General features: G+C 34.8%; 1 protein-coding gene across 1 annotated transcript in view; it reads left to right on the top strand.

The window, feature by feature from the left end:
- Positions 1-21,484, top strand: part of LOC309602933 (long-chain fatty acid transport protein 6-like) — a gene marked incomplete at both ends in the record, with an annotated part of 39,232 nt that extends 17,748 nt beyond the window's left edge. Inside the window, 6 exons of the mRNA XM_082337105.1 lie at positions 6,098-6,292; positions 14,502-14,592; positions 16,195-16,393; positions 16,991-17,088; positions 19,087-19,217; positions 21,308-21,484. Coding sequence (XP_082193231.1) covers positions 6,098-6,292; positions 14,502-14,592; positions 16,195-16,393; positions 16,991-17,088; positions 19,087-19,217; positions 21,308-21,484 — 891 coding nt within the window. The remainder of the gene's footprint in view (positions 1-6,097; positions 6,293-14,501; positions 14,593-16,194; positions 16,394-16,990; positions 17,089-19,086; positions 19,218-21,307) is intronic.
- Positions 21,485-23,013: the final 1,529 nt, after the last annotated feature.

Below are 23,013 nucleotides of genomic sequence, written 5' to 3'. Positions count from 1 at the left end.
CCTTGTATTTTTTCCCTCCAGACTATATCAGTTGATCTAATAAAAAATATACTGTACATTACAACAAACTTTGTGCTTTAAACTGCCATGACTACAACAACAGTATTATTTTTAAAAAGTGGGTTTAAAAGCAGATTATAGTCCCATCCATTTTGGCTACTGCCTTCTGATATTTAAATGTACTGGCATACCTCTCTTGGACTCCATCCACACAATGATTCTGTGTCTGTTTTCTCATTCTTCCCACTAATAATGGTAAAGGTTTTCTGTTTTTCTTCCTGAGAAAGTCTTCTATAATGTTTGTAGAGTTTCTTTGGCCTTAGGAAGCATTGGTTTTCCATACCCAAAACAGCGCTGAAGGCTAGTTGTGATGTCAGCTACTGGTTCTAGCGTGGTGGCTCAAGACTTCTCCGAGTCTTTAAGAGTTCTTATAACGTGACCATTTTCCTTCCTTCCAGCTTCTTTTCCTAGACACTCATCTTTTGGGTTAAGCTAATGGAGTCACGCAGAAAACGTCCTGATAGTGAAGCCCAGCAATCACCGTTATACTCTTACACAGGGAAGCTTCGTATTGCTCACAGAATACCATGTGCAATATTAAGCGCAAGAAGTAATCTGTACATGCTTTAATTCTCTGAATTAACCTTTGGAAAGTTTTGTGTAATTTTTTTTTACTTGTGGGCTCCTGGGGCAATCACCAAAAATACAATGATCTAGTTCAGATTACTGGGTGGAACACAGATAAAAGTGGCTTTTTTTCTACTGGTAGATATTTTCTGAGGCAATAGAAGTACAGCCAAAGAAAACTTTTCCTATAAGAAGACCTAAGGGAAGAAAAGTCCTGTTAGAATCTAATCCTATTAGATTAACAGGAGATGGATTAATGAAAGCATGGTGAGAGTGAGCTATACTAAATAGCAACCAACCAGTTCCTGAACTGGAAGGGTGGGATGTGTCCTGTTCTTAGAATTCCTGTTCCTTTCTTACGGTGCATCTCTTCAGTATCTTTCCTGTTTTCTTTACTTGTATTTTTACATTTGGGTATGTATTTTGCTCAAAAAATCTAGCTGTACTTTATAATTAGGCATTACTGAAAAGTGAAGGTAAGCATGCATCTTGAAGAATTTATTACATCTGTCATCATAATGGCAGTAGGATATCTCTCATCTTACAGTCTCTCTACTAACTACCTGATGCCCCTTTTTTCAGGGCTAATGCATCAATAAAGAACTGGTGAATGTGTTGTTACACGTATTCCTTGTAAATACATGAATGTAAATCCTGTATGGTATGTCCATCATATTTTATATTTAACAGCTGATTGCATTCTAAGGCCCTGAGATTGCTTTTAGTTTCATCAAGGCCATAATACAGGAGACATACCTTCTTTGCTTGAAGTTGCCTTTGCTTCTCTTCATTTGGCTTTTCCTGCTGCAGAAATGGTAAAAGTAGGACAATGAACCTGTTTTCTTGTATTCTTTTAAAGCAACTGCTAAGTAAATTTTTATATAACTGCAGTCATGAATCCTTCCCACACCATTTAATATAATTGTTGATGGCACTTTAAAAGGTATTTCTTTTATCAACAACTTAATCGTGTAGGTAGTCTACATAGTTTACAAAGAACACTTAAGGAGGAAAGACTGGCAGATGAAAAATCCCAGGTATGTGGTATTTAGTGTAATAAGGAAGATCTTGACTTGTCAATTAATTACTATACAAATGAAACAAGCACTCAAAAGGGAGAAATAGTGTGTCAGAAACTGATTTATGATGTATGCAGGTATTTGGTATACGGTTCAAAGATCTTAGCAGAATGAACTGAAGAAAAGTCCAGGTGTAAGGTATGAACAGTTCTTGCTTATTAATGCTTCAAAAAGGCATAGAAAAATATGTTTCACCTTTACTGTTAGAAATAACTGGGAAGACTGAATTCCCATTTTACTTCGGAATTACTCTGTAAGAAAAGAAAATCACAGTGCAGGAAAAGAAATAAACAGACATTTTTTAATACCTTGGAAAGATGTTCTAACATTCTGTTACTCTAGAATCTGTCTTCCTAATAATCTGTAGAGAACTATTAATCACATTCAGAAACACAAAGCATGAGGTAATTATCACAGGACACACATTATTTGAACTTATTTGTGATAGTTGACCAGGGCAAGGCACTGACTCCTTTGTAAATGAGATATCGTGGGGAAATACAGCTTTTAGTGAAGGAAGTGTTAACTAGGTGTTATGCTGTTGCGGCGGGATAAGAATACGCGTGCATACAATTGCTGCATACCAACTGTTGCACAGTAACTGGCTGACTTGCCACATTCTTGTCAAGAATGGCACAGGGATAGCAGAGCTTATTTCCCAGAAGAGACGTGTACTGGGTGACTTGGAATTCCTCCTACTCCTATAATTCTATCTACGGTACCGAAGGGAAGTTAGTTGATGAAATGCCATCTGAATATGGCAGAAATTCAAAGCATGACTGTTTGTTGCCATAGTCTGTTTAAAGCGTAAGTTCCCACATATTTAATTTATTTTGATTTTCATACATTAGGACGCCCTAAGTGTGCATCACTCAACCATGTTTATGGAATTTGTTGGAATTATCATCCCTTTTCCTTCCCTTCTCTTATTTATTGCATAAGTTTTTGGCCACAGTGCCCATGGATACCAACATGCCTGCCCTAGGTTTGGACTCTGGCAGTGATCTGGACAATAATACAGATGATGAATATATAGATCGAGTCATGAAAACGATGTTGAAATGGCTAACTCTGTTTAAATTACTGTGGTTCACTTTCCATTGAAAGTTAGTTACACGTAAAGCTAACATGAATTAATGTCATATATTAGTTATACAAACGTTTAGATAAAAATATGTAAAAAATAGCTATATGAATTTGGTCACATGTAAAACTCATGTAAATTCATAATATGCATTATCACTGTTTAAAGTTTCCCTCATTATAGTCATTCTCTTCATACTTATTAAACCTGCTGGGAGATTAAATTACATGTAGTTTCCATTCTTACAGTTGAAAGACTGCTGAATGCATGACAGCCTCAATGCCTTTTCCCCAGAAAGCCCTGCAGTACTCTTCAGGGAGTCTTGTATCAACAGATAGATATAACTGTGATGGAGCTGACTAAATCACAAATACGGCAGTTGCAACAATGCAGTCTAATAGTAAATTTACTGTAGTTGTGCAGAAGTGAATTACTGCCCTCTGTTTTAAGAAAATTTGCTTTCTGCGATCAGTTCTTGATGACATCACACAAGTTCTTTGTATTTTTGCAAAAGGGCTGAATGCCTTAAGAGAATATTTCCTAAAGTGACATAGTTATACATTGTATTTTTGGTAGGTGTTAACATTGCAAGCACAGTAGAATGCTGACCTGTCACGTTTACTCTGTGTCTTTTCCACTAGAGAAACAATTTTATGCTGTAGTAATATAAACCAGCCAAAATAACATGAGGAATTGAAGGTATTGAAGTAACTGCAATTATAAATGATGCTGTATTTGTCTTTTTGGAAAAAAACCCATAATCTATGTAGGCCATTGTTTTCTATTTCATCCTAGTTTGTGTCTTTTCTGCAAACAGCCATCAACGCTTTTATTTTTCTTAAAGTATAAATAATAGAAGCAAACTCACCTGTTTATTAACTTAGTCTCTAGAGATTCTGAATGTTCCTAGCCTGATGAATGACCCACTTAATTAGTGTGTGTATATATATGCACATATTTGTCTCTTCTGTTCATTATGGAACAAAGGATTTCTGTGAAAGAATCTCTTGTGCTATTTTTCATATCTTAGCAGAGGCAGTACATTTGAATAATTCAGTGGCGTCAGCAAGGGGTAACTGCAGTTCAGTTACTGACAGGTTAATTTCAGTTTAGCAATGCAACTGTAAGGAAAATAACCCAGAAGTTTTAAATTGAGCTGACTGGAATATTCTAAAGATGGTGGACAATTTTCTTGGGGGAAAAAAAAAAGAGTTAAAAGCTTTCCTGACAAAGTTCAAAGTAGCACTGAAGCACTTGCTCTTAAAAGAAGGAATACTTCTGTTGTTCATTGACATGCATAATGATTTTGAATGTGTAATATAACAGACCTTATTATTTCAGATATATGAAAATCTACACTGTTGCTTATATGAATAGCTACATGAATAACAAGGTATTGCATCTGAAGTTGAAAAAACGAACCACTCAAAAAATTACATCTATGGGCAATTTTTAGACACTTTGTTCCAGGCTATGTCCGTGGTCAGTTTCATTGTACTACGTAATGCAGCACTTGTTAATAAGGATTTAGCATGAAGTTAGTGAAGTATGTGCTTGCGTGTTTAGAAATGACTTTTGCATCTAAAGTAAGGTAGGAGAGGAGAAGGGAAAAGGGAAGAATTGGGTTGGAAAAAACTGAATGGTTAGTGACTGAGGGAGGCTAGTGATTGATGTAGTTTTGAGGTAAAATAGCAGGATAATGCATCAGATTGTAATCTGCCAAGACTTACCTGCATCTAGTGAAATAGGTGAGTTCCTTACTGAATCATTCCAGCAAGAGGACTTCATTTCCAGAAGAAAGACTCTGAAGCTCAATAAAGGAAGTTTTTATCTTTCTATAAGTTACTGGTTTTGAAGAGGGAAGAAAAAAACTTGGTTGGTCTTTGTCATTTACAGGAGGAACTTAGAATTTCACTGTGCATACAGTTTTTGTTACAGAAGTGAGAATTCACGTTCCTCATGAAACATTGAATTTGGCCAAGACATAAGCCTCTGAGGAACACTGCTGTCTATGTACTCAGTAAAAGCTTCACTGTTTTTAACATCCAAAATATTTAAAGACTCCTGTTCCAGTCAGATGACCAGATCTCTTCGCAGAAATAATTTGCTATGCTTTTAGGTCAGATGAAAGGTGCTGAACTGGATTTTCACTATAAAGACATACCTAATTCATACTGGGTTAGAGTTGGGAGGGGAAAAGCAAACCAGAGTAGAGGAACAGAAAATAGGGACTATCTGCTTTCTTTAGTATATGTATGTGGACATGTGTGTATATATATACACACACACACACATATATATAAAGAGTGTGAATATGTGCATATATGTGCATATGTGTATAGAGAGGTGTTTGTATACATTTGTAGAAGTGTATATATATAGAGGCATATACAGACAGTGTTGCAGTACCAGAGTGCTATGCAGTTCTAAAGGTATGTGGTAACAAACTGTACCTATAGTTATTTTGTGCTGTCTCGCTTCTAGGGCATTCTGTATTGCCACTTGCAGTGATTAAAAAGGGAGTCTTATTTTAAAATAGGTGAAATCAAAAAAAAAAAAAAAAAAAAACAGCATTTTAGAACTTCTGCTTTCTGATACTTCAGCTTAAATCTAATTGTATTTTAAAGGTGCTCTGTGCAATCACAAGGTTTGGGAATGTATGCATAAAATTAGAGATCTCGCTGAACTGGATGAATGCATACTGTTGTGTTTCTTGTAATAAAACATGGGAGTTGACAACAATAAAGACTCAAGATCAGCAAGAAATAATGTGTTCCAAGTAAAATTGAACAAAACCTTGCAAGTCTTAATATTGAAAGAAATACAGAAGATGACTCATACACAATGTGTGGGAAGGAACAGATATTACAAGTGTGTGAAATCTGATTGTTTCTTTTAATCAGTCTGAAGACACAAGAAAGTAACTATTAATCTTTGCTGACTTTAATCCCTTTACAGAAATAATTCCTGCCTTTCTCTGTTCTTCACAGTTTTTTAATTCCTCTGAGTACAAACAGACTGAGGTGATACAACTTTTAAAATATGGAAGCATTTCTATAAATCAGTGTAGCCATTAGTCAGGAAATCATTTGCTTGTTCAACAAGGTAATAGGTTTTTGATTGCAGTTTGCTACATTGTAGCTGTAGGCAAGTTATGCCAACTTTAACTTCTTAGTTGCTGTTTTTCTTTTTTTGTTATTATTTATACTTGATGTATTTAAAGAAGGTATATTTTCCCTACAATATATGTAACAATCAAATGCAGTTATCATTATATTATAAATTATTTTTTTTCTTTTTTTAACAGAAAGAAGGAGAAAAAAATCACAAAGTCCGACTAGCAGTTGGAAATGGAGTGAGGAATGATGTATGGAGAGAATTTTTAGACAGATTTGGTGCTGTTAAGATCTGTGAGTTTTATGGTGCTACTGAAGGAAACATTTGTTTCATGAACCACACAGGAAAAATCGGATCTGTTGGACGCACCAATTTCTTTTATAAGGTGACTATTTATTTACATTGTACTTTGTAAAAGGGAGTGCTGAAGGTAAACGTGTTTCTCAGTTTGACCACAGGACATGGGGCGGCAGTCATAAGTCCAAGGTAAATTTTCTAACTTAGTTATTGCAAGTTTAATTGACCCTCTGTAAAATCGTGGCTGCCAAAGTATTCCAGATAGTGCTTAGCACCCAACCCAGTTATACTTTCAGCAGTAACACTTAGATTTTTCTTAAAGTCCACAAGAGTCAAAAAGGCCTTGCCTCTCTTCTGACAGTCTTGAGTAGGTTCGAAGTATCATTTCAGATCTCTACTGTATTAAGGGACAAAAGAAGAAATTGGATTTGTTTTAATCATCTGTGAAGTAAACATACAAGTGTCCTGTTCTGACTTAGTGTTCTACAGTTTATATTTAGAGCTGTTTTCAAAAAGTATATTTATATTGCATATTACTATGTAAATATTTGGCATAAATGGGAATTAGTAGTAATAAAAATAAATTAACATATAGGCAGATATAACTTTAAGAGATATTTTATACCTAGGTGCAATTAAACACAAGTAACTCAAACTACTCTACATCTAGTCTGTATCATAATTCAGAAATTTCAAAGATAACACAATGCAAATACAATCACTGTTGAGTAACTGTGACAGACAATACTTGCCAAGGGTATTAAGTTAAAAATTCTATGCCCCTTTATCTATCAATTCTGCTATATTTATTTTGTTTGTTCTAGGTTACTAAAACTAGAAAAAACATACATTTTCTCACTGCTTATTCAATAGTCTCTGTTTTGTATTTCATCAGCTTTGACAGTGGAAGTTATATGTCTTGGGGAAGAGGATTACATATTATTTATATCACACATAGTGGTTTTTCCTTCATCCTCCTGAGTAAATGAAGAAGAATTTATTTCAGTTTGAAATTCACAGATAGATTTTTCCCTTTGAGTCCTATTAGTACCATCTCTTAAATGGTTTGAGAAGTCAGTAAGTAACATGTGTCCCAAGCTTTAGCTAATAACATGAAAGATTATTTAGCAAGGCTTTATAGCAAGGAGACTAGATATTTAGCATTATGTTGTTATTTATGCCACTTCTTACTCTTCGTGAAATAAATAGGACTACACGCATTGCCTAGAATTTGCAAACTGAGATACCTATCTATGCTGAGATACCCATCTATATATACAAATCCTGCTGACTTAAGTGGCATTTGTGCTCCTGAGGAGAACTGATAGTAAAATGTCCTGACAAAAGTTTTTTTCAGAGGATGATGTAAAAATATTGTTTGGAAATACATCAGAGGTATCCCCTGATGACGTGCAAATGGTTTCTAGGCAGCATATGTTCCATGGTCAACAACTTCAATACAGCATAACCACATTACAATCACCGCAGACTACTTTACAACTCGAGGCCAGAGGAATTCTTCACTTCTGGGACAGGAACCCAGACTGCAGGGAGGAACATGGAAACACTCAGAAAAACACCACAAAAGCTAGTGTGTTTTTCAGAAACTATTGAGAGCTCAGGAATTTAATCAGACTGAGTCTGCTGATTCTCTGTTCTACCTAACTGATGCCCTGTAGTATGCACGGTGGACATCTGGTGCTGATGGATGTCTCTGGAAGGGTACAGATCCACTACAGGAAATAAGGAATCTGGAATTTAGGGAGTAGTAGGTGAATCAGGAGCCTTAGCACTGATGTTGATTTTTGTTTCCGACTTTTCTAAGCCACATGCTTTAATTATTTTAAACCTTTTTTTTTTTTAATCATATGAAATTTTACATTTGTTCCAGACTTGAGTAAACTTGTTTTCAGTATTTCAGAACTTTTGACGGAGTTTTGTCATAAGTCATTAACTATTTGGAAATACCATGTAAAGGTTACAGCAGATAAAGGATTAGACTTGAAATTACCTATTTATTGTTTTAATTATCTGTATTTGTAATCAAGTAGTGTGAGGGTTTTGCATGTATTAATAGTGGCACTTCGTGTGCCAATGACATATGCTGTTTGTGTTTCCAAGAGGAAGATTAGTATTTTAGGGTTTTTTGCACATGAAACATGCGACTTTCTCCTCTTTAATGATTAGACTTATGATTTGAGTTAGTCACTGCAGATTAAGAGAAAGAATAGTTCATGCAAACTGCAGTTAAAAAATAAATGCAGTTATAACTGAATACTTGATCTCCCTAGACATCTTTTCTATAATTTATATACTATTCCAAGTTGGAACTCTTATAGTCTATGGAAACATCAGTATAGTCTGCTAAGATAATTATGGATTGTCCTCTTGCTTACTCAGGATGAATATGGAAAGACCATAAGATATTTTATGAACCGGAAAAAGCCATTCATTCCATTTGGCTTGGCTTGAAATCAGTTTTATTCTGTCTTTTTCAATACTCTCTTTTCCCTAGAAGTAAATCTGCAGTAAGTCTTCAGTTATTTCCATAGTTTCTGTCATAAGGAAAGTAGCTAAAGCACATTCTCTGTGAGCAGGCTCAGTATTTAGCTACTACCGTTCTCTAAGGGACCTGAGGTAGTATTGGCTCCCAACCCTTCCCCCAGGGTATATACATTTGGCATTCTGTGACTGTAGAGTTTGAGGGAAGAATGAAGGTTGTCACTGAAAACCAGATTCAGTGCAGAGACAAACTACCTTGCTTTGGTTACATGGGCATGGTATGTCTAGCCAGGTCAGTGGATGGATTATATGACCCTTTTTATGTGGAAACAGAACTGCCCCAAATCTCTTCCAAATCAAGGAGGTTTTGGAGACCACTCCGAAGCTCCATCAGGAGCTTTTTCATAAGTAATATGTTTTGATCCAGAGCATTTATGGTTGTGCGACATACACGGTCTCTCTCTGTGAAATAATTTGTGTCAGCGGAACAACATGGCATATTAATATTACAATAGTTACATGTCTCAAATGAACAGTTCTGCAATCTGTTAACTACTGGGGCTCTGCTTCTGTCACCCGTGCAGTTCCTCTGGATGGCAGTTCTTTCAGTCTGCTTCATGACACATGTCTGCAGGAGCAGCTAGCTCCCTCATATGCTGAAGCAGAGTAGTGTTCACATGAACAAGGGCTTAGATATAGTGTAGTTTCAGAAAAGTCTAAAAGATGTTAAGGGAGAGAAGGAATGTTGAAAGTATCATGAGACATACTTTTTAGTGATTTTTTTTTTTTTTTTTAAAGTACATATTAAAACAAATGCTTCAATTCAGGGACCTTTTATATGTGTTTTTGATTACTCCGCAATCTGTGAGTATTGTGACACAAACTAACTATGTATTTTAATGCCATAGACAAGTTCATTTTGACTTATTTCAGGCATTTGTTGTGTTTTTTTTTTAAATACATTTTACAGGTTACAGATTATTAAACAATGCATTCTGAAGTGTAGCTGTTGTGTTTGTTTTACTTAAGTCTGAATGACATCCACTGGACATCTAGCAATATGTGAAGGAGAGGGCTTTATTTCTGATTTGCTGACCCATGAATGGTCTGAAGTTGGAAGGGGAGACTGTCTCCTGCTGGAAAGCAGAGAATGGCACAGGCAAAGCCCAGCCATCCAATTCCTAATTTTTTTTGTTTCTTCAAAGAAATGCTACAACAACTTTTGAAACATTATTCTCTTGACACATGGGATGATATGAGGAGATACCGTTAGACATACTCTCGAGGGTTTCCTAAACAGCTATTTCCTAAACTGGGAATAGAAAGAGAGAGATCTGAGAAAGGGGGAAAGAGCCTTGTGTGTTCATATATGTGATACAGTAAAGGAGAAGGAAGAAACTCATTCTCTTTCTACTGGCATAATTGCACAGTCAGAATGAATTAAATGCCGTATAAAAACCCAGGGAATATAGTGGGAATAATAGCAGGTAAGTTCAAAGTATAATATTTTTCGCAGGGAAAAAGGAAGAGAAATAGGAAGGCATTTCTGTTGTAGGTAATGTCAATGGCACAGTTTCTAAAGGTGAAACGCAGACCAAAGTTACAGCTTTAAAAGACAAATTGAGCTCTCAGAATGAGCAAAGTAACTTTTCTGTCAGTAGCTGCCAATGGTTGGGAACAAACACTTGTGATAAATATTAAGGTTCCACATAACACATTTGTTTTCATAAATAATTTGGAAGACACATGTTAACATGAAGAAACAGATTAATGTTATAGCAGTTGCCAGAGATCCAAGAAGCCACTGTGTGTGAGATGTTAACTTGAAGCAATGCTTTTGTTTGCACTTATTTTTACACTATACTGTGTATATAAGAGGGATTCATGTGCTTGAAAGCATCACTGTGGTATATGAATAAATCCTTCAATAAGGATGTTCTTATTGAGTCAATGAACAGAAAAGTAGAAGCCTCTGAATAGCTTTTCAGCTGGTAAAGCTTAAAATATTTTACAAAGAAGATAGTGTCTAGATTAACATAGTAATATAATAAATTACTGTTTAATAATTACATCTGGCATACATATGTATGTAGTTAATATTAATGATTAATTTTATTATATATGACATACATTATGTGTGTACTTACATAAATGTGATAAGGGAAAAATGTGTAAGACTCTCAGTCATGTCTATCAAATATATATAAAAGTCTCTTTCTTACACTGAAATAAATTCTGAGTGATGGCAGAGAACATGCAATGGAAGAGTGGGACTAACGAGATCCAAGGAAGCTTGTGAGAAGGGCTAAAAATAACCCATGGCAAGTACACATGAAAAAACCAGCATGTAAAAAAAAATATTCCAAACTTTATTTATAAATGTATTTTTTCATTATTTTAAGCATAAGTATTCTCACTGTTACAGGAATCTAAATCTCTTTTACTCAAAACTGTATGGATAAAAATCAGCTTTGAGCTGAGAAACATTTGAATCTTATAACAAATCATAAATCATTTCAACATACAGAATATTTTGACTTTCACACAGCAGTGCAGGCTTAGCATTATGCACTTTTTTCATACAGTCATATAACAAGTGGCAGAAGAGATACTTTTTAGTTTAACAGTAAACAAAGTTAGGTTTAAGTAAATCTTAATACCCTGGAAAACTGGATTCACAGGAAGAACATTGGCATGTGTTAATCCAAGCAATGGAAGCTCTTAAGTTCATGGGCCAATGAAAATTAGTGTTGTTTCTGCTCTTTTGAATAGTTCTGAGCTAAAATAACCTAAGGTACTTCAAGTGTATTCCAAGGTATTTTATTACAATATGTGGTGATTCAGTTAATATCAAGCATAGCTTTAAAAGTTTTTTTCTTGGTTTTGTTTCCTTTGGCTAACAAAACTATGCAGAGGATCTGTACACCTACTCTTTACAGCATAAATAAGGCATTACAAGTGTATTTTTAAAACATTTATAAGATATGATGATACTATTTTTTTTCTTACATTTCGCTTTTTTAATATGCTTGGAACTAAATCTAGTAAATGTAAAGCTTTGTTTTATAAACAGATGTTCTAGAGAATTCAATAATATCTCAACTCTAAAACAAATAACTAATTAAAAAGCAATAGCTTGTGATCTTTGTTCTCTGATGAAGGTTCTGTGAGCATTCACTATAAGTTGAAACTTTAGGAATTTCAAAACTATTTTCAAACCAATATTTAAACTCACTTATTTCCAGTCAATTAAAAAAAAAAAGGAGGGGGGAAGGACCCTGTTATTAGATAACATTCAGGCAGCATATTAACAGACAATAATGTTGCAGTTTAACTCATTTTAAGTTTCAGCTAGATAAATTATGCTTTTTGTTTGGTACATTTATGTGGTGCTTTAGGGAGTAAAATTTAAATTAAAATTATGAATGCTGCACGCAGTACTCTGAAAGTAATATGGTAATGCTTCAACAGCTCAGGCCCTCTTTTCCAATAAATTTTAAATAATGAGAGAAAACACATGTAGGCCTGTACCCAGACTAAATGCTTTGCTCTGGAGCTTTCATTTTCTAGTATTGAATATGAAAAGAAAGCTGTTTGCACAGAGACAGCTGTTTGCACAGAATATATATTGGCATAGTTTCATTATGCACGTCTAATGCAATATGTGGTGTTTTCTCCTTTTAATTATGTGTTTGCATGACTATTATTTCAAAGAGCTAACTGGAATAGGCATAGTTAATACTCTGAAGTTGCAGGCACTGAAAGATGTATACAGCAACATAAATAATAAAAGTCTCAACAGTTTTTAAATGATCTCAGATACTAAATTAAAGCTTCCGAGTATTTATAACAACTTAAAATAATGCATCATATAGACTACTATGTTGAAAAGATACAGCTATTGAGCTCTGAAGGAATGAACAGATAAAGATGGAACTGAACAGGGCACACTGCATTTCTAATCAAACACAAAAATATCAGAATAACATTTCATTTTATACCATTTCATTCTTTATATTATTCATTGCATTTGGTCTGTCATATGAAATGTATGAAAGTAGTAAATATCAAGGTAAAAAAGAAAGTGAAAGAGAATGGCAATTAAATGTAGACAGCCAAAAGAAAAGACTCTAAGAAAAAATGACTTGTATTTATTATGAATACCTCCCATTCTGTTCATCAAGAATAATACAGTTATTTTCTAATTAATGTGAACTTTTTGGCTCTCAAATTCTTGACTTTGGTAAATGCTATAGTCTGTAGTTATTACTAAAAAATACCCTTCACTTTATCCAAAAAGTGTCCAGTTCTTGGAACATGACTTGATTTTGCACGCCATGACCTTGTTGCTTTCATCAACTGTTACAAATATCTTTTTGTTTCAGTCTTAGGGTATAAGGAAAACAGAGTGGTGAACATTGAAAAGACTGAGTGAAATAAGTTTGTCCATATGAGGCTGATACTGTGTGCTTGATATTTGAATCAAGTTGCTATTTATTCAGACTTCCCTGAAAACAAAATCATGTGATATAGTTACAGCAACATTTCCAATTAGGATAAAATAATTATGCAACTCTTCAGCCAAATTAGTTGCAGAAAAGCAAGGCGTTTATGTTTTAGCATCTTACCCTTTACTTCAGGCACTTTCATAACATTATCCTTAAATTATATTGCAGTTCCTTACTGTGAAGACTGCAAGTATATATTCCTAAGTTTTTTAAATTGTTTTCTCTGCTTGCCAAGACTTCTCCAGGAGAAGAAAATTGTATATCCTTGGTTTGACTAGTTGTTAAATAGATTGCTGATATACTTCCTTATGAAAAGGGAAATCAGAATCCCAAGTGGGGCAAACTGAAGCCTTAGGATAATAACTGCAAACACAGTGGTCCATATAGTATCAGGCATGTGATATCTGTCAATGCCTCTCAAAGGTCTAATTTGAATTTATATCACAGTAGAGAAATGAAGCAAAATACAAGTCAGACCCTATATATTAGAGGAAAAAAGTATTGCAATTTCTAGTGTTGATAAGAGTATCTTGCCCTCTCCTTCATCTTACTCAGAGCCCCATTCTCTGTGATCCTTTTGCAAAAGGAAGGTTAGTTGTAAAACATAACTAGGAGGTCAGTTAGGTCAGCAGTGTCAGGACTCAAGGGTTCACAGTATTTCAGTAAAATGCAGAACTAACCCTGACATAACTGTGGAACATGCACAGCTACATAGCCATGTCAAATGACATGGCAGCACATATCCTTCTGCTGGTGCTTGTGATAAGACTTTCCACCATACACCAGCCTGAGAAAGCTTGAGGGAAGAATGGAGTCTAGTTAAGCAAGAGTAAAGCCCAACAGGAAGCAGGTTTCCCTTTGTAAGGAGATTTAGGCTTTTGCTTTGCCAGTTGTTTTAGGTGCCAGAAGACACCAAGAACACTTTTCATATCAGCCACCACCATTAAATGTCAGTTAAATTCCAGATATGCTTCTGTTATGCTGACTCATGTAGGCTCTTCCACTGATATGTGGATCCCGTAACTTATTTGTAAGAAAATTAACAAAATTACGGTTCTGCGTCTTCACCAAGTATTTTTGAAAGTTACAAGATTATAAAAATGTTTTGATGTTGCTTACCTCCAGGAAATGGTGTAAGTTTACATACAGAGTATTTTCAGTTTTATATGAAACTACATTCTACTCTTAGGTGAGCAAGACTGGAGTAAAGGTTGCCTTGCTTGTATTTGCTGCCACCAGATGTCACTGTGTAGATGAATAACTGATGACCCTTTTTCCCTTTTTTAGCTTTTTTTCCCATTTGATTTAATCAAGTATGATTTCCAAAAAGATGAACCAATTAGAAATAAGCATGGTTGGTGTGAAAAAGTTAAGAAAGGTAAGTATGTATTTTAATAGGATATAACAGCATTTTGATTGTAATACAAATACTCCGGAGAATTTTTATAAGGAGTCTTGCTATTGTGTTACTGTACTATGCCAGCATCAGCTATTACTCTTTGCTCTGACAAAAGCAATATGATTTTTGATCTAAGACAGAACATTATTAAACATACCAGTGCTGACACCAGAAGAACTTAGGACATCCCTGAATATATTCACAGAAGAGCAATGTTCAAAAGTGATGATGTGATGTTATCTCTGAATATGTAGATAGTGACATCTGTGGTTTTTAAAGGAGGTTAACATAGTGAGATGGTTGCCTAAGAGATCTACAAGAAAGACTGGTGGATTAGAGCAGATGCTTTTTGGTGAGAGGTTAAGTGTTCCTGACTAAGTGAGTTGATTAAGGTTATCAGGTGTTTGGGTTTTGGTTTTTGCTTTTTTTTTAAAGAGGTTGCTTGATTATAGCTGTCTTCAAAATACTTATCAAATATCTGGTATCTCTTTATTATACCTATTTTCAAAGTGTTTATCAGATACTGAAGCATCTCTGTTGTACTGTAGGAAGGTAACAGCTGTAATTAATGCCTGGAAGCTGAAGCAAGAAAAACTCATATTAAAAGTCAGGCAGACAGCTTTAACAGGGAGCTGAAGCAGATTTTTCAAAGGAGTTAAGACATTCTCTAGCAGGTCTTAATTAAAGATGGGCACTTTCAGGAAAATATAGTCACCTTAAACACTACCAATTTATGGCAAAAAGGCACAGCTCTTTCATGAGGAGGAAGCCTTAATTAAAAATTGTGCATACGTTTGGACACAGTTTTATTTTTATATATTTTCATATTTATAATTCTTGTCTCTGATACAAAGTAATGTCACTTTTAAGCTTTACTGTTCAGAATGTGCTTCCAAAAAGGTTAGGATTTCATACAACTATTCCACTTTCAGCAAACTAACACACTGATACTCTACATGCATAACAAGATAATCCTATCCTCATCTCTCCCTATTTTTTAAGGAAAAAAATTATATTAAAACTTTCTCATTTTACTACAGAAAGAAAGCAATGAGGTTATATCACATTAATGAAAATTCTTAAGAAGTGTTCTCGGAACTTCTGAATCAGGAGACTAAATAGGGTTTTAATGCCTGGGTTGAACACCTGCTTTTTATTAACACTAGTTTTTCAGTAGGAAGGTGGTGAAGTTCAGTAAGGTGTGGGGAGTTGGACATAATATTCACTTGAAGTGTGCACTTTGAGAGGATATTAAACCTACTAGTGTACTCACAATTGATAGATGACAGTTCTGGGAGAAAACTGTTTGATGAGTCATCAGGAAGAAATACAAAAGGCTGGGAATTTGAGTGGACAATATAGTACTGTGTCTTTATGGTCACTTTGCCTGTAGAAGTGACCACAGGAGTTGTATAAGCAGTAGAAAGAGGTAAGTTATTATTATTGGTTCTTATATACTAAACCCTTCCAAACCTGGTTCCTGGTCTTGTAAAATCATATGTGCCAAATTAATATTAATGTAAAGTACAGGAAATGTGCAATGATACCTTAGGTTTACATTCTTTCAACTTCTCTGTATAGGTGAGGCTGGTCTTCTCATTTCCAAAGTCAATGCGAAGAACCCCTTCTTTGGTTACGCTGGCAATAAGAGACACACAGAAAAGAAATTACTCTGTGAGGTATTTAAGAAGGGAGATGTTTATTTTAATACTGGAGATCTAATGGTTCAAGACAATGAGAATTTTCTCTATTTTTGGGATAGGATTGGAGATACTTTCAGGTATAATCATTGTTTCTTTTCACATTTCTTCATTAAAAAACATGGACATGCAGAATAGAATAATATTGTTCTATTTGTTTTCAACCAGAAGTGTTCAGTTTACTACTATTGTGATGTCGTTTATAATGATCTTGAAGTGGATGATAGGGGCTTAATTTTGTAAAAAGTGTTCCTGTGGTGCTGGATAGCTCATTTCCAGAATATTTTGTAGGAATTACAGCTCTTTGAACAGTCCTTCCAATAAGCATAGTAACTAGTGATGGTTTTGCTGTGAGCAAGGAAGTTGGATACTGGAGAAAAATGTATCAAATAGTAAAGACTGGTCACATTTGATACCTTTAGATACATGTGAAAATTTTGAAAACCATTATATCGGATTATGATAAGCTTTCATTGCGCTTTATAGTGACAGCTAATATCCAGTACCATTTGAATTGCAAGTGTTGTCTTCTGGTGATCAGATCAATATGTGACAAGTGGAAACAAATTTGAAGTGTTGTTAGTCTGAAATAAATGGAGTTCCTACTAAAGTTAATGTTTTTTGGAGAGGAAGTGTCCATATGTTTTCATGGGATTAAATTTTTTTTCACGTTTTAGATGGAAAGGGGAGAATGTTGCAACTATGGAAGTTTCTGATGTCATTGTAATGTTGGACTTCATACAAGAAGCAAATGTGTATGGTGTATCTGTGCCAGGTAAAAGAAGCTTTAGCTGTATGTTTTTCTTCCCCTAGGTTAGTAATTCTTTTATTGCATGTTTTAAACCTATGAATCACTTCTGATTGAGTCATTTGTTTAATACCTAGCTAAAATGTAGATGTAGATAATGAATATACCACCAGATTGTGAGTGAGCCAGTGAATCATGTATTTTTATGTGTATGGAGTGATGTGTATTTTTGAAAAGTTATCTTTCATTAATTTGTGATAGCTGCATAATCTAAATTAAAGTTTAAAGTTTTATTAAATTCATATCCGTGGAAAATCCACACATCCATGTGTCAAAATAAAATGTCAACAAGGTAAGAATTAAAGTATCTCTAAAGGAAACGGTATGAAGACATTCTGTCTTATTTCACTTTTCACTTAGCCTCGTAAACCCTCTTCAAACAAACATATTATAAAACCAAAAACAAGGTGAAAAAGAAAACAAGGAGAAAAATAAATAAATTATTAAAAAAGAAAATATATTAATTTCTTTTTAATAATTTTTTTTGTTAATTTTCATGAGATCATCTGGGCTTGGTTCCCATTCATGCTAAATCTTTTTTTAAAATGTGCACTAGGCATGGCTGGGATAGAGATAAGTTTCTTTACAGGAGTCCATATGGTGCTGTGCTTTGCACTGGTGGGTAAAACAGTGTTGATAACAACACTTGGCTATCACTGAACAGAGCTTGCAGAGTATCAAGGCTTTCTCCCTGCAGCGAGTATGCTGGGGACAGGCAAGAAGCTGGGAGCAGACGCAGGTGGGACAGCACGCCCAAACTGGCCAAAGGGATATTCCATATCATATGATGCCATGCTCAGTAATAAAAGCTTGGGGAAAGGAAGAGGGTGAGATGTTTGTGGTTATGGCATTTGTCTTCCCAAGCAACCACTGCATGTGCTGAGTGAGGCCCTGCCCTGCAGGAAGTAGCTGGACATCTGCTTGATGATGGGAAATAGTGAATGAAGTCCTGGTTTGCTTTGCTTGCGCATGCAGCTTTTGCTTTCCCTATTAAACTGCCATTATCTTGATACATGAGTCTTCTTGCTTTCCTTCTATTCCCTTCCCATCCCAGAGGAGAAGGGAGTGAGTGAGAATCTGGCTGCGTGTTTGGTTGTTGGCCAGGGTGAACCCACCAAAATCACAGAAGAGTTTAAAATGGAAAAAAGTGTCACTTACGTATAGTTTAAAGCCACACAACAAGAAAGATCATAATAAAGAAGACTGACTGAAAATCAGACTCAAAAATACGAGAGCTTCTCATTTCCTATACATTTACCTGCAGATTCCTAGCCAGTTTATGCGACTGTCTTGGTAATTGCACTTAAACATAAACAAATCAAGTTCCTCATAGACTTTGTAGCATTAGCAAAAAAATATAGAAAGAAGACAAAAGATAAGATTGGCAGAATGTCTCTGCTGTTATTACTAGCTGATGGTTAAAGTATGCAGTTATTTCTGATTGCTGAAGTTTATTGCTTTTATATTTTACCCATTTTGATCTTTCCCATAGACCCACAGTGCTCTCTCTTTCCAGATAAACCAGTAAGAACTTCTAGTCTCTCTGTTAAAAACATTCAGATGCACAGTTTTGAGAGAAGATACTGGCAAGAGAGAAAGGCTAGAACTGAAGAGAAGACGTAACTGGCTAATCCAGGAAAGAGGCTCAGCACTCTTTTTTTTGAGAGAGGAATGGTGTTGATATTTATCCACATTTATTGATTAATACTGAGCGTGGGACTCCATTTACTCTTACCGGCCAAACTCATTTACAGCATTATTGCTTAATTGATCACTTGAGTGATCTCCAAATATATGCAATACCACATAAAATATGAACGTAATCTTCCAGCTTTATTGAAATTCGCAAGGAGATATGTGACTGGCAGTTTATTAATGCACTACAGTTCTTTTTTGTAAGGCTCATCACTAAAGTGTCAGCTTTATTCATATTTCAAAATTCTCATCTCACTTCCTTTCCCCCAGATCATGAAGGAAAAGCAGGAATGGCCTCTCTTATTTTAAAGCAGAATACGTCATTAGACTTGGAGCAAATGTATAAGCAAGTAGTGACCTATCTACCAAGTTATGCTTGTCCTCTTTTTTTAAGAGTCCAGGTAAGCTGCATTATTGCATGGTGCATACAAACATCTACATCATTTGAATACAGAGATGGCTAAATGAATAACAGGAAGTGCTTCTTCATATATCACTTAATTAGATTTAGAACTGGTCCTATTTGCTGTCTTCATTAATGGAGTCCTGGGAAAGGAATTACACAAACAGTCCATAAAATTTGCAGATTATGTTAAAAAGGGAGAAATTGTACAAATGACTAAGGATAGAGATCATACAGAAGGATTTAGGGAGATTAGAAGCATGAACATGGGAAAACAGATTCAGATTAGTAAAATGTGAACAATTGCATCTGGAGAAAGTAATCTAAAATCCATTTTATTTGGTGAAAATGAGAGAAGAGAAAGGTAAAGCTAAAGCAAGAGACACTGATTGTGTACAATAAATGAAATGTTATTTGCTCTGTAATATAATGACAAAAGTTAAAGCACTTGAAAAGATACTAGGTAAATTGAAAAGATGAATTAAAAATCTACATTATTATTGTCACCACCATAGTCATCAAAGTCATCCCTATCTGTGTACTAGTGCTTTGCTGTAGTAACTGTCCAATTTGGGAAAAAAAATAATCCCTCCCCCAGGGAGTTAAAAATGTAAATGTAATATAACGGACTACAAATGGCTAGAAAAATACAGGAGAATATAGAAAATGTACAATACTGGTCATCACGATAAATGAAGTCTGATGAGTATCCTCATTTCTGGTAAGTGTTTTGAAAGCATCATGACAAAGGCAAACAAAAATGTTTTTTAAGATGTTTATGAAGGAAGTCTCCTAAGTCTGAGGAGAAGATGAAAAAAATAATCATTGTTTGAAAAGATAAGACAAGTTATGGAAGTTGGTTCCCTGGGCCAATCAGAGATTGAATACTGATTCAGAATAAAAAGGGAAAAAGGAAAAGGCTATGAAGGACCTGAAAATGAAGTATGTGTATATGTATGTATAAGTGTCTTATGCATCCAGGAAGATACCATTTGCAGCAGCATTCTGATACAAGCAAGCAAGATTACACTTGAGAATGTTGCAGTAGTCAGTTTACAACATGATGAGAACCTAGTCTAGATTTGTTGCTATACAGATGTGCAAAAAAGCCTTTATGCTGGGCAGAAGGAATCTGAATCCTGGACTAGATATCAATTATCTGGAACTGCATTTAGAATTTAAATGCCTGCTTTACAGATGAATTGCTGTTAGTGCTGCTGTAATTAACCAAGAAAGAACGTAGTGGGTGGAACTTAAGGGAAAAATTAAAAACCTATTGAGCTTGATCTGACATGTAATCATACTTTAGAAGATGTCAGAATGTTTCTTAGACCAACCAAGTGGGTAGATGCAATCTGAAGGTAGATCTGGAGTAGATACAATAGCTCTCTGAGTTGTTGGAGATAATACTTAATTCTTCATTTTCGGAGATTGTTTGCATATATATAAAAATGTAAAGACAGAAGAGAAGATAATGGAGAGAGGTCATAAAGTGGGGCTGAAAAGAGGTAGGGAGGACAGAGAAAAGAGTCTCACTAGAGATGCCTGCCATTACTTTTTCCAAGGGACACAGTGACACTGAAAAGAAGCTTAAAAACTTTATAAAATGTATGGTAAAGATCCGCCTTTATTTGGACCTGGCTGAGTATGAGTATGGCTGATTTAGTATGTGATTCTTTCAGCCCTTTATTTAAGCTAACAATAATCATAGATACAGAGAACTTCCTGAGTTCTATCAGTAAGAAGTTCTTGATAATGCCAGTTTTTACTCTCAGATTCTTTATGATGTGTAGTCTTATAATGCACACAAATTAAGAAGCTAGATGGTCTCAGGCAGGCTGGGGCTACACCAGATGAGACACTGTGATGAGACACTGAACAGCAATGCAGAAAGCAATGGGCTGTAACTTTTTTCCACCATGTCTCTAGGTGTTTGTCCATAGCAGCACAAAACTTCTAGTTTTCCAGTGTAATGAGAATAAACAATATTAACCTTACTTGATGTAAGATTTTTCAAAAGCAAACGTGAATGTGAGCAAAAGAAAAGAAGCTCTTCTATTGAATAATAAATGTTTCTCTCTTTTATAGGAAAAAATGGAAATGACTGGAACATTCAAACAACAAAAATTTCGACTGGTGGATGAAGGTTTTAATCCATCTACAATTACTGATCCTCTTTATTTTTTAGATAATTCTAAGAAAGCATATGTCTTGTTAACCAAAGAAGTACATGAGATGATCTTATCTGGGAAGATGAAACTTTGATTAACCTAATAATAGGCTACTAAGGGACAGTCTATATGAGCTATTGTATGGGAAAACAGTAACATCAATTACCAGTATTTATACATAGTTATCCAGAATAATATTTTATATATTGATATTTACATTCACATATGTCTTGTATCTTTCCTCACTTGATCATTATTGTTCACTAATCATTTTTTACCTCTTGAGACCAATTTCTAAGTAAATGACCTGTAAAACATGACTGAAATCTATTTTATCTTAATTTTGGAATATAAATGCTGAGTCTGATATTTTTTCTTAGTACTAAATGAACATGAATGATATGTGTTATGAAACATAGTAAAAAAAGATTCAACATACAGATATTGTGACATGTTGTTGTTTCTAGAGAGAGAAAATATGCCAGTAACATCTTTTTTTTTTAATGTAGTTTACTTTTCATATATACTTCTGAATGTATATTTTAAGAAATAAAGACTTGACAGTGGTTGGAAGAAAAAACAACTCTTCTGCAGAGGACTTTTCTGATGGAATGTAAGATGAAAGAGAATGAAGGTGAAGAAAGCCCTCCAAACAAACCCAAAACGAAGAGGTTTATACTAACATCACTGCTGAGATTTTTTGTCATAATCCGTGTTCTTTCATTTGTTAAACTGGCTGGTTAGAGTGTCAGATTCTGAAGACAGAGCAAACTTTTGTGAAATGTTTAGCAGCAGATCGACAATAGGCAGAGAAAATGTGCACACTTAATGGGGAAAATAGCTTATATAGCATAAAAAGAATTATTAGAACATTTTGTCATGCATATTGACTAACAAGTAGCTTCCTTACTCTTATTAATGACTGCCAGAGGTTATTATTTTATGAGTATAAAATATAGCAGAAATTTTAAAATTCTAAATCAAATGTTCTAATGCATTGCTTTTTAAAAGTTTTAAAATAAAGATTATTTAAACCAAATTCCATACTCTCTCAGTTTGATTTAAGTCTGATTGCATTAAGTCTCTTTTGTGGTCTGTTTTGATACATTACTTGCACAGTGTCCTTCTCTAATGGATTGTGATGCCAGCTTTGATCAGCCAGAAGCAGTACCGTAGAATACTGAAAGGGCAACTCTCTTCAACACTGGGCATCATAAGTCTCTCTTCTGTCATAACTGTAGTATGAAACCAGGCGCTCATAAAAGAGTAGGATGTAATATAGTTGAAAAATTAACTATGTTTTCTTGTTTCTTTCTACTGTGTTCATCTAACAAGACAGTAGAATTTGTGTCAACTTTTGATTCTCTGATGGTCACTTTTCATTGGTTTTCCTTAAAAACCCAAACCAAGGATGCAGTAAAAAATATATGAGGATTCATAGCTTGCTTATATTTCTGAATACCATATTCTTTATGGGACTGCCAGTATAAATAAGCAAGTTTGCAATTCTGCAATTTACAAAGCAGCAAGACCAAACAGTACTTACACCAACATCATGCTTTATGGTAGATGTTAATGTAATTGTTAAGGACGTAACAGGGAAAGGAGAGGACTTCTGGGTAA

Source organism: Platalea leucorodia (genome assembly GCF_965183815.1).
Source record: "Platalea leucorodia genome assembly, chromosome: Z".
NCBI lineage: Eukaryota > Metazoa > Chordata > Aves > Pelecaniformes > Threskiornithidae > Platalea > Platalea leucorodia.
Note: the sequence above shows the minus strand (reverse complement) of the source record. Positions and strands in the feature narration are given on the sequence as shown.